The 13,029-nt window shown below is 48.7% G+C and overlaps 1 protein-coding gene across 1 annotated transcript in view; it reads right to left on the reverse strand.

The window, feature by feature from the left end:
• LOC146822185 (uncharacterized) overlaps positions 1 to 7,883 on the reverse strand; it is a 51,777-nt gene extending 43,894 nt beyond the window's left edge. Inside the window, exon 1 of the mRNA XM_085609976.1 lies at positions 7,278 to 7,883. Coding sequence (XP_085466102.1) covers positions 7,278 to 7,883 — 606 coding nt within the window. The remainder of the gene's footprint in view (positions 1 to 7,277) is intronic.
• Positions 7,884 to 13,029: the final 5,146 nt, after the last annotated feature.

Below are 13,029 nucleotides of genomic sequence, written 5' to 3' on the forward strand. Positions count from 1 at the left end.
GATCTTTTTAGGTAAAATATGTGAAGACACATCAACAGTATTAATATCCAAGTTTTGCAGAGAAGATTCAACGGAAGAAACATTAATGTCGGGATGTTCTGTTGACGAAACAGCACTAACTTGAACAAATCGCTTACTCCTGCAGACTGTGCAAAAATGTCCCACTTTTTGACAATTTGAACATCTCTTTCCAAGAGCGAGGCATATAGGACCGTTCCCAAGATGTGAACTTGAACCACATCTATAGCATGAAGAAATTGCTCTTTTTTTAAAAGGTTTCATGAATTGGCTTTTTGTAGTAATGGTATTAACCTGAGTATCATTTTGCAAATTTACTGAAGGAAAGTTTTCTTCTGAAATGCATTGTGATGAAATGATTGATCTCTCAATGCTTTTAGCCATATCTATGACTTCTGATACAGAGGGATCGCGGCAACTTAAAATTCTCTCTTGTATCTTTTCATGAAAACATTTGTACACAAATTGATCTCTGATGACTGTGTCAGGGTAAGCTCCAAAATTGCATTCCGCCGCTAAATTTCTGAGAGCAGAAATGAGCTCTTCAACTGTTTCATTTGACTCTTGTTTTCTTTTCATGAAGTTATATCGTTCCAGCATTACATTTGGCTGCTCTAGGAATTTTTTATTGAGTCTTTGTACTGCGTCAGTGAAAACATTCCAACCATCTCCAATCCCAGGAGGAGGAATGCCAGCTGGAAGATTATCAAATATCTCAAGGCCTGCCGTAACCAAGTGACCATATAAAATTGCCAACTTTCTTTTTGCAGAATACTCATCAGCATCAATAGCAACCAAGTAGCTTGGGCTAACATTTTGATTCATGTGATGAATTTTAAGTGTGTATTGATTCAGGAACGACACTAGCAATGTTCGCCCACTGGGGCATCGAATCTCAAATATGTCTGTATCTTACCAAATCCATATCCTATTGTTGTTTGATCACATACCATCTCGTAAATGGATTGATTTTTACCTGCTTACATTGTTTACAATTAATGAAATGCAAGATATCGGCATGAAATGCATATTTAGTTTCATGTTTGGGTTGTAACAAACTTCGTTTTACACCACTACAAAATGGCGCTTAGATTCTGAAAGCATTACCTTTTCTTAGTCCCATTTCAATTTTGTTGAATGCGCATATGTAAGGAGGATGTGATTGTATTGAAGCCATACCGTGAACAAGCTTTATTGTGAAACGCGTTGGTTAAGGCTACGATTTTGCCTGGATTAAAATTTTGAATACAGCATTCCTGGGAGTCCTGGATTTCTTTTCGTGATTTTCGAAAAGTAGCGTTTTGGATATGTATATATATATATATATATATATATATATATATATATATTTTTAATATTTAAATTGTGTGCAGTAGCAGTGCGAGTCAGCCAGCAAAACCTATGATTAAGGGAGCAATTCCGAAACGCGTCAGGTGGCTGTTACGATGTCAAATGCTTACTTTGCCATTCTGGAAATAAAGACTTTGCCTGAAGTCGGCTGTGGCACGAGTGCGCTTTCAATGCAGAGCAACTTTGGACGAATTTATTCACGGCGGCTACGGTCGTGGAAAGCGCACCACCCGAGGATTGCAGTGGGGCCAAGGGGCACGATATTCATGGATGCCCTGATTTGGAGTCACAGCTTTGTTTTGAATATCTGGTAAAGAAGCACTTTGCGGCCCATACAGGGTCGTTATTGTATTAATTCATGTAGGCTATGGACACACTCACTTTCCCAGCAGGCATTGGGACGCTACACGCAAGCTCATTGGAGGGCTAATATTTAAATTGTGTGCAGTAGCAGTGCGAGTCAGCCAGCAAAACCTATGATTAAGGGAGCAATTCCGAAACGCGTCAGGTGGCTGCTACGATGTCAAATGCTTACTTTGCCATTCTGGAAATAAAGACTTTGCCTGAAGTCGGCTGTGGCACGAGTGCGCTTTCAATGCAGAGCAACTTTGGACGAATATATTTTTAATAATCTAAAAAGTACCTTTAACTTCGTGTAAATTTCTCCTTTATTCTTGTCCAGAATGTTCTTTTCCTTTTAATACTTAAAAGGAGAGTTTGAACCTCAATATTGAACAATGGGCGTGTATATCGCGGAATGATACACACTCTGCGTGTATAACGTATTTAAATTGCAGGGCTGATCGTTGCGTGTGTTCCCGGACTGATCGGGGAGGGCGTTGTCAAGGAAACACACTTCCCAATGAATTCAAGATGGCCGCCGGTGACGTTACGACGTGAACTTGATGATGCTTTTTGCTGTCGGTGGAGAGTTGATGCCGTTGCTATGATACCACGTGAGCTGGGCGTGAGACGTCAGATGAGTGTGAGCCGAGAAAGGCACAAAACACTCAAAATTTTGTCAGCAGGTCCCCGTAGGTGGTATTGAGATGCGGACAACACTCGAAGACAGCAGCAAGTAACGCCGATCATCAGGAGCGTTGAAAGACGGAGGTAGTTTGTGCAAATATGGTGAAATGCCTTTTGAGAAATCGTCACCAAAATGTAAAGGTATGCTCCAAAGCACACAAGGCAAATAAATAAGAAAGTAGACGAGCTGAAGAGATGATGCTCTGTGGGAGAGCAGGCCGGATATACAGACGCGGAGGCCGAATGTAGTGAGCCAGTGGCTAGGTTTTTATTTGTTTTAGTTGGGGGATATGGGGTTGGATCAGAGTCCCGGGGTTCTTGGCTTGCTTTCACGATCTCGTCCTCTTCTTCTGGTTTGGGGCGGTCTCTTCCTCTGGTCGCTCACTCGGTGTCTGTCACAGTGGATTCCCCAGGGAGGCTCATAAGAGGGACAAGGAAAGAAAACGAGAGACCGTCAGGGATATGTCCTGTCTGTATGGAAGGAAATGACAGACCCGTCACCGCACCCGTGTTCCTCAGGGTATGGACGTTTCTTTAGATATAGCCCCCAAGTCTAAGCGAGGTAGGGAGTCGGAAAGGGCCCGATCAAGGATGTCGAGGGCCCTTTGGGGAGGGTGTGTCTCTCTGTAACGGTGAAGGCAGGGGGGAAAAATAGAAAAGAAAACCAGGACGCTCTGGATAGCACCACTGTACCACCACCAAAAGTAAAGCAACCCTCGGTGACCCCGTAGGCAACCCCTCCCCTTGTCTACCACCCGCTTCCCGCTCCCGTTATCCCGTGGTTTTAGCCACTCACCGGCCCCGCCGCAACACTTCCTGGTTGCGGCCGCTCTCCAGCCTCCTTCTATGGGGTCCACCACTCCTCGTACCACGCTTCGTCCTGGGCCTCGTCGGCGTCCTCTGCTTCTGGACTCCGCCCCGTCGCTCTGGCCTTTCTCTGCTCCGGTTCCGTCCTCCTCCGGTACTTCTCCTCGTCACGCTGTGCTTCTTCTTCTTCTCCTCTTCGGTCTTCTCCCTGTTCCACCGTCGCTGCTTCCTCTCTCTCTCTCCTCTCTCCGGCACCAGTGCGTCCGTCGTCAGTTGCGATGCGTCTTTTCTCCTGTAGTGAAGAAGCACATCCGGGTTTAGTCCCTCCCCCTTCCGGGTCATTCCTGTCGGCGCCAGGACCTGTAGGGGACTGTGGTTTATGGGGTGGGGCCACCCTCCGCAATGGTGTTTGCTGTCCACGGGATCGTTCGAGGCCGGTCTCCCCGGTTGCGGCCCACAGGTAGGAGCGGGGAAGGGTCGCGGGCATGGTATGGTCCGAGGTCCTCTCACATCCCTTTTCCCTTGCTGTCTTTCTAGAGGGGGGGTGACAGGGATAACGGGAGAGAAAGTCCACATTGGTTTGTTCACTACCTTTCCTATGCTGGGTGTGAAATCTATACGGTTGTAAGGACAGAAACCACCGTAATATTCTTTCATTGTTCCCTTTATTTCGGGCTAACCATGCCAAGGGGGCATGGTCAGTGTAAAGCGTGAATTCTCGGCCTTCGAGATAATATTTTAGGGAGTCAATCGCCCATTTGATGGCTAGGGCTTCTTTTTCTATAACGGCATAGTTCCGTTCTCGGGGTATAGTTTCCTGCTAAGGTACAGGATAGGTTTTTCTTCCCCTTGGTCGTTCTTCTGGGATAACACAGCCCCCAGACCCTGATCCGAGGCATCGGTCTGGAGTATAAATGGCAAAGAGAAGTCTGGACTGGCTAACACCGTGTCTGAGGTCAGGGATGCTTTCAAGGCGTTGAAGGATTGTATTACATCGGGGCTGGGATCCCTCAATCTGGCTTCTGTTTTCACTGATTTTCGTAGGAGGTCGGTGAGAGGGGCTGCTATGTGGGAGAACCGAGGTATAAACCTCCTATAATAACCTAGTAAACCCAGGAACGCTCTAAGGGCTTTAGCAGAGCGAGGAAAAGGTACTTGGGAAAAGGCTGTCAGTTTTTTATCTTGGGCCCTAATCATGCCTTCTCCTAGTAGGTAACCCAGATATTGTACGGTTTGGGCAGCTAAGTGGCTTTTCGCCGGATTGATTTTAAACCCATGTTTACCCAATGTCTGGACCACTGCATATAGATGTGATAAATGTTGTTCCCAGGTCTCGCTGTATACTATGATGTCATCAATGTATGCCCCGGCATAGTCTTCGTGAGGCCATAGAATGAGATTCATGGCCCGCTGAAATGTGGCTGGGGCTCCATGTAACCCAAAAGGTAACATAACAAATTGATACAGGCCATCGGGAGTAGAAAACGCCGTTTTCTCTCGGTCTTGTTTTCGTAATGGGATTTGCCAGTACCCAGTGCATAAATCAAGGGTACTGACATACTTAGCTCTTCCAATCCTCTCTACCATTTCGTCCACCCGGGGTAAGGGGTAGGTGTCAAATTCAGACACTTTATTGACTTCCCTAAAGTCAATGCAAAAACGCACCGACCCATCGGGTTTCGGTACGAGTACGATTGGCGAATTCCATTCGCTTACCGAGGGTTCGATAACCCCCATTTGCAACATTTGCTGTACTTCATTGCGTATGACCTGTCTGCGAGCCTCAGGAATACGATATGGCCTTAGGCGTACTACTTTCCCGGGAGCAGTTTTGAGGGCGTGTTCCACCACAGTGGTCTTTCCCGGGATGTTGGAAAACACGTCCTGTAACGGTAAGAGGGTCTTTATCAGTGCGGCGGCGATATCGCCAGGCAGCTCCCCATCTATACACTGGCAGTATAAAGGGTTTTGGGGGTTTTCTACGGTGGCTAAAACAGGAAGGGGTCCCTCCCATTTTTTTAATAGATTTACGTGATACACCTGGGAGGTACCTCTTTGTTTGTCCAATTCAATTTTATAGGTGACGGGGGTTACTTTTTCTAGGATCACATAGGGTCCCTGCCACTGACCCAATAACTTGTGATCGGAAGAGGTCATCATCAGAAGTACGGCGTCCCCTACATTGAAGGATCTATCCTTCGTTTTTTTGTTGTATTGAGCTTTTTGGGCCTCTTGGGCTTTCTCCATATTGTTCCGAACAATAGTACGGATCTGTCCCAGATGGGTTCTCAGGTTTGAGGCGTAGTCAATCAGGGGTGTACTAGCATTAGGTTCTGTTTCCCAGGCCTCCCGGGCCATATCCAACAAGGATCGGGGTTGATGTCCATATAATAATTCAAAGGGGGAGAACCCCGTGCTCTTTTGGGTGTGGCAGCGAATGGCATACAACGCCAGGGGTAACAGGTCTTCCCACCGTTTGGTTTCTAGGTCGAGGAGTTTCTTTAGGGTGGTTTTCAAAGTGGCGTTGTAACGCTCCACCAACCCGTCCGTTTGGGGGTGGTAGGCCGCCGTTCTAATTTGCTTGATCCCTAACTGGGCACACACCTGTTTCATGACTTTAGACATAAACGGAGTCCCTTGATCCGTAAGGACCTCTTTTGCGAATCCCACCCGGGAGAACACTGTAATCATTGCTTTTGCTATGGCTGTGGCGTTCGGGTGTCGTAGTGTGATGGCCTCGGGAAACCTTGTAGCATAATCGACGAGAACCAGCACATACCGACACCCGCTTCGGGAAGGCAAGAGGGGACCAATGATGTCCATACCCACCCTACAGAAAGGCTCATCGAGAATGGGTAGTGGTTGTAAGGGAGCTCGGGGTGGGCAGTACCTGCTATTTTTTTGACACACCGGGCACTCCCGACAATACCTCTTTACTTGTTTGTAAATCCCTGGCCAGTAAAACTGTCGGGTTATCAACTGTTCCGTTTTTTCCTCCCCAAAATGCCCCCCTAAAAGATGACTGTGTGCTAAATATAGGCTCTTATCTCGAAAAAGGGAAGGGATCAATAGCTGGGGGTTACTGTTGGGGTCTGCCTTCCGATAAAGAAGCCCATTCCTGACAAAGAAATAAGGACATACGTGGGACGGGTCTTCCTGTGGCAGGGCTTTATTCCAGGCTTCCTGTAGCACCGGATCTTCCTGTTGGACCGTATGGAACTGACGACTATGTTCCCACGGATTTTCTATTGGGGTCGCCGGAAGGGCGTAGACGTTTTTCCCTTTTTCCTTTCTTTTCTGATTGCGGGACCTCCTGGGTTTGGAAGGGGGCCAGTCGGGGTTTTCATCTTGTGAAAAAGGGGCCGTGTTCAGCCAGTCCCTATCTGATTGCGGGGCTTCCTGGAGCAAGGCGGCAAGTGAGGATAGTCATTCCCTAAGATGATCTGTTCTGGGAGGCGCTGAATGAGGCCCACTTTCAAGGCCGACCCGGGGTCTGTGGAGGTTTGTACTTGCACATGGGTTGTGGGGTAGGTCTTCGTGTCCCCATGGACGCATTGGATGTTCACTGTCCCTTCCACAGGTCCTATTCGGGTCCCTAAATCCTGGGGACGTATTACACTCTGTCTACATCCGGTATCCGCAAGGGCTGTCCTCCTCTGTCCGTTGACAGACACTTCACAACGATAGGGAGGGGTGGTGGTTTTCGGGGGAAGGCAATAGAAGTTCCTCGTCATGCCGATTTCCATCGGTTCCTCTTTCTGTGGGCAGAACCGTGCTATGTGACCAAGCCCTCCACATCCATAACACTGAGGTCCGGGGGTAGGGGTTCGCACCACAGAGAGTCCAGGGGGTCTGAATATAGGGGGTCCAGGGAGTCTGAATATAGGGGGTCCAGGGACTACCGTTATGGGGTCTGGTTTTCTGATGAGTGTGGGTCGGGGAGGTCGGTGGGCCCCGCTTGAGCCGGCTCTCCAATTCGTCTCGTCTCGTCCCTTTTGTACTTCTTGTGCTCGGTTATAGGCACTAGCGATGTCTACAGCGGTCTCTAGGGTAATATGGGCATGCTGTCTTACCCATCTTTGGATGGGCGGATGGAGGGAAACAAGATACTGCTCCAAATAGACCTTTGCCATTATGTCCTCCTTAGTGGCGGTAGTGGGTTTTAGCCAACGATCGGCCATGTCTCTCACTCGGAAATATAAGGCCCGCGGGGTCTCTTGGGGTCCTTCTTTTATCTGTCGTAGCTTCATCCTATAGGTCTCATCGTCTACCCCTAAGCGTTCCATGATGCACTGTTTTATTTCGGCATAAGGGGTGGAACCAAGGATGTTAGCGGCTTGGTAAGACGCCTGTAATTCACCTGATAGGAGAGGGCCCAGGCATTGTCCCCATTTGTCTGCTGGCCAGGCTGCGGCCAAGGCCATGCGTTCGAAGTTATAATATTCTGGATCTTCCCCAGCCACGTATTTTTGCAATATAACCGATGGAAGGGTACTCGGCCCTCTTTGCTGGCCCAAAACGTCCGCAATTTTCCCCATGGCTGCGTCATGAGTCTGCCCCTGGTCGGTGAGGGCTTGCTGCAACTTCCCCCGGTCTTCCTCTACGACCGCGAGGAATTTTTCCATGGCTTTCCCCAGGTTGGCTTGGTTCTCTGCCATTTTTGCGATGACGGCCTCCATGTCTCCGGCGGATCCCACTTCTGACACCACTTGTGGGAGAGCAGGCCGGATATACAGACGCGGAGGCCGAATGTAGTGAGCCAGTGGCTAGGTTTTTATTTGTTTTAGTTGGGGGATATGGGGTTGGATCAGAGTCCCGGGGTTCTTGGCTTGTTTTCACGATCTCGTCCTCTTCTTTGGGGCGGTCTCTTCCTCTGGTCGCTGACTCGGTGTCTGTCGCAGTGGATTCCCCAGGGAGGCTCATAAGAGGGACAAGGAAAGAAAACGAGAGACCGTCAGGGATATGTCCTGTCTGTATGGAAGGAAATGACAGACCCGTCACCGCACCCGTGTTCCTCAGGGTATGGACGTTTCTTTAGATACAGCCCCCAAGTCTAAGCGAGGTAGGGAGTCGGAAAGGGCCCGATCAAGGATGTCGAGGGCCCTTTGGGGAGGGTGTGTCTCTCTGTAACGGTGAAGGCAGGGGGGGAAAATAGAAAAGAAAACCAGGACGCTCTGGATAGCACCACTGTACCACCACCAAAAGTAAAGCAACCCTCGGTGACCCCGTAGGCAACCCCTCCCCTTGTCTACCACCCGCTTCCCGCTCCCGTTATCCCGTGGTTTTAGCCACTCACCGGCCCCGCCGCAACACTTCCTGGTTGCGGCCGCTCTCCAGCCTCCTCCTGTGGGGTCCACCACTCCTCGTACCACGCTTCGTCCGGGGCCTCATCGGCGTCCTCTGCTTCTGGACTCCGCCCCGTCGCTCTGGCCTTTCTCTGCTCCGGTTCCGTCCTCCTCCGGTACTTCTCCTCGTCACGCTGTGCTTCTTCTTCTTCTCCTCTTCGGTCTTCTCCCTGTTCCACCGTCGCTGCTTCCTCTCTCTCTCTCCTCTCTCCGGCACAAGTGCGTCCGTCGTCAGTTGCGATGCGTCTTTTCTCCTGTAGTGAAGAAGCACATCCGGGTTTAGTCCCTCCCCCTTCCGGGTCATTCCTGTCGGCGCCAGGACCTGTAGGGGACTGTAGTTTATGGGGTGGGGCCAGCCTCCGCAATGGTGTTTGCTGTCCACGGGATCGTTCGAGGCCGGTCTCCCCGGTTGCGGCCCACAGGTAGGAGCGGGGAAGGGTCGCGGGCATGGTATGGTCCGAGGTCCTCTCACATGCTCCAATAAGATTTATTCTTCAACTTCTGTCAGGATTTCACAGGAGCACATCTGTACTGAAAGAACACCAACCGCTGAATGCCAGATTCAGTAGTTAGGATTTCTAACTGCAACAGACATCACACGCAGGCCCTCCTTGAAGGTAAACATACCTTCAAAGAGCGCACGCTATAGAATACAACAATCACCAATAATACATGACACAAACAAGGCACAGCATTTAAAGCAACATGAACATACACTACAATAACCTATCATAAGCTCACACAAGCACCCAGATAAAACTAAAAAGCCAACCAAACAAAACAACCGAACACCATCAGACCGAGAAAATTCCAATGCATACCAGTGGATAAAACACAACCACACACTCCACCGACTAACACGCTTCAATGCTATCAACCATGATGCACCCACACTCTCATCTATTCAACGATAAATTAGCCGCCCATGCCAAACAGTGGTGAGACTCATCTACCAGTCATCTCACAAGTAACTGTCAGAGCTATACGAGCCTTACCGTATGCTCACGGAGCGGTCCCGCAGAGACGATATGAACAACCTCCACCATCCTTCACCTCCGTCCAGTGATAACAACTACACCGACCAGGGTGAAGGTTGCGGCCGAGAGAGGGAATCCTAGATGGTATAGTGCGTGTTCGTCTTTATGGAGACCTTAAAACAAGAAAGACAGAAGTCAGAATCTACCCTGCCTGGTGACAGGAGAACGTACCCATTCCCTGCCCTTGGTAATGGATATATACCTGGCTATGAACGATCTGTCGTTATGTAGGGAATGGAACCCAAAAGAAAGGTTTGTATAGGAAAAACCAGGGACCCATCTAGGAACAGCAACCTTTTTTAAGCTTAAATTATATATTTATTGTTCCATGAACTCTCCGACAAAAACTGTACTACTCCTGTCCTAATTTTATGACCCAATGATTCGATGATTTTCTCAATCTGAAATTGTATGTACAACTGTATTGTTTTATTTATTCTAATGTACTTTTTAGGACATTTTGTCCGAAATAAAGTTTTGTAAAATGCAAAAAAAAAAACGCAACCTATTGGGGAGAAATCACAGCATCAGATTATGCATTCCTCTAGGTCACATGCATACACCCTTCCACACAGGAAAGGAAGAAACCAGTTTGAACATGTGTAATCACCTGGGGAAATGGTTCATGCCAATGCTCAGGATATCCTCAGGTATCTCAGTTAACACTCCACTGAAATGAAGACGTCAGGGTATGTGTTCAAGTGTAAGGAACAAGAAACACAGCTGTAAGCGCTCCTGAGAGTATGGAGCTTAGCAGTTTAAAACTGCCACTGGTATTGCTCCCAAAGAAAAGTTAAGCACTCCTGCGCATGAAGAAATCAGCAGTTTGATAACTGCCACAAGTGTAGCTCCCACAAAAAAGAAATACGTGCTCCCGCGCGTGTAGAATGGCAGTCAGGAACTGCCCCATGCGTGGTATTCCCCCGAGAGTGAATACGTGCTCCTGCACATGTAGAATGGCAGTCAGGAACTGCCCCATGCGTGGTATTCCCCTTAGAGAGAATATGTGCTCCTGCACATGTAGAATGGCAGTCAGGGACTGCCCCACGTGTGGTACTCCCCCAAGGGTGAAAACGTGCTCCTGCGCGTGTAGAATGGCAGTCAGGAACTGCCCCACGCGTGGTATTCCCCCAAGGGTGAATACGTGCTCCTGCGCGTGTAGAATGGCAGTCAGGAACTGCCCCACGCGTGGTATTCCCCCAAGAGAGAATACGTGCTCCTGGACCATGTCAATAACCACAATTTAAAAGGCTCTGCTCTGATGACCCTGCAGCTGGAAAACCCATTTCTGTAGGGTTGACATGTCTGAGTAAGAGATGGGTGTGGATTGCAGAAGCCTCATGTCGGTGTTCACAGAGAGTACAATACTTTCAATGGGGCAGGACCAGCATTTCTCAGCAGCAAACAGGCACTCTTGGGTAGTGAGTACCTGCACCGTTCATTCCATTTTAAGCACTGGCAGAAACTCCATTTCTGTGTAAACTTCCAGCAGGGGTGCCAGTGCAGGGTGTGAGAAACACTCCCCTGCACACATGAGACGTCTAAGAGAGGGATCAGTTTCACATGCAAGGGGCACTCCAAGGCATGGACGAGGGTGCCTTTAATGCGTTTTTTCGGTTGCAGAGACATTTCCCTGTATGCAATGGATGCCCAGAGTGAGTGACTGTTGAACATTCACTGAATGACCTCAGTGGGGGACGATCACTGGGTTTCAATGCCAGGCTCCCGTTGCAGGAAGAGGGTGATGGTCTGGGGAGGGTCATTGGCATCTGCACTTGCTCCAGACTGCTGATCTTCTGACCCCCTGAGTGTCTCCTCGTGTCCAGGCCTCCCGGGGGTTACACTGCTCCCCTGAAAAGTTCATGAGAAGTGTAGAAGCAGGGTCACAAACGTGGGGAGAGAGAAATGTATTCTAACTCCCCACTTCAAATACTCGAGGAAAGGATATGTTTGGGTGCCCTTCCTGTGGTCTTAGCAAGCAGGAAGGCTAAAGATACAGGTGTGTTTGTGGGCATGCGTTCAGCGTGTTTACATGCTTCACAGATGTGAAACACAGGTAGCTTCAATATACACTCAAATTGTTTACATGTGTCAAATAAGGTTGTACAGCATGGAAACACAGGTATCTTCCACATACATTCAAGATGTTTACAGACTTCACAGAGGTCGTACAGTATTGAATATAGGTAACCTCAACATACATTCAACGTGTTTACATGCTTGTAGGAAAGTGAGGCTGCTTAGGCTTCTCTATGCAATACCTACACATTACCCCAAATAGGCCCTTTGGAATCCCACTAATTAAATCACCGGCTCAGCCCTCGTAGTGTAATCAGGCTTTACAAGAGGGACATGCATTAAGCATTTCAGAGTACCAACACGGTGATAATTAAAGACACAACTCGAAAGAAATCCAACACCAATTTATAAAAAATAAAGCAGATTTGTATATGAATTTAGACACCAAAACGAGGATAATCAGATGAGTGTAACCGGAATTATGGATTTTTAATGGAAAAATAAATCAGTGCATTTAACTCTTGCGAAACGATAATGTTGCTGTCAATGGGAAAACACACTAGTGACACTCTGGTCACTTGCAGGTCGAGTCCAGTCGAAACCATTGAGTGGTAAGGTCATGAGGGACCCAGGACCAGGCTCCGACAGAGCTCAATTTTACCTCGCTGTTCGGCCTGGATGCAGAGATGACCTGGCTGTCCCTGGTGCTGAACGCGGGAGCCGTGGGTTCTGGTTTAGCTGCTTGGTTGGCGCTGGTGAGGAAAGGGGTGCAAAAAAATCGGAAGCAGAGCCACTGAGGTGGCAGGTTGAATATGCTGTGGGATTCCTTCGAGGTACAGCCACCACCACACTGACTGGCCACCAACAAGCCTTGATAGTAGCGAACACAGCTTTGGGTTAAAGAGAGTTTCCTGTTTCCTTTGGAGCCGGTCTCTGGTCTGGGACGAGTTGTGGTCGTGCAGTTTCAGGGTGGTTTCCACAGGTGTAGGTTACCGAGCCTTTGCTTTGTGCAGGTCCTGAAGTAGCAGTCACAGGTCTCTTTTTTGTCCTTGGTCGCAGTTCAAGAAGATCTAAGTTTCGGCTGCCAGTGGAGCCCCTTAAATCTTAGATTTAGGGCCTTCAGGGGTGTGAGATTTAACAGCCAATGGGCTTCTAGCCCCAACAGCTATTCCGCCCCTGAGGTGACATCTTCCTGTGGAGTGTGACACCTTTTCTACCCAGATGCCTCTATTCTGCTACTTTTTAAAATGGCAGAACCCTTTTTCGGCTGTACAGACCATGGAGCCCACATTAGGGGTGTAGTTAGCCTTCTGGGGTGAACGCCTCCTGACTACCTAATTTTCCCACCTGCCTCGGTTGCAAATGTGCCTGGATCAGGGGGTTGGCTTTTTCCTGCTCTGCAAGAAAGCCTGGTTGCATATCAG

This window comes from Triturus cristatus, chromosome 6, assembly GCF_964204655.1.
Source record: "Triturus cristatus chromosome 6, aTriCri1.1, whole genome shotgun sequence".
Lineage (NCBI taxonomy): Eukaryota > Metazoa > Chordata > Amphibia > Caudata > Salamandridae > Triturus > Triturus cristatus.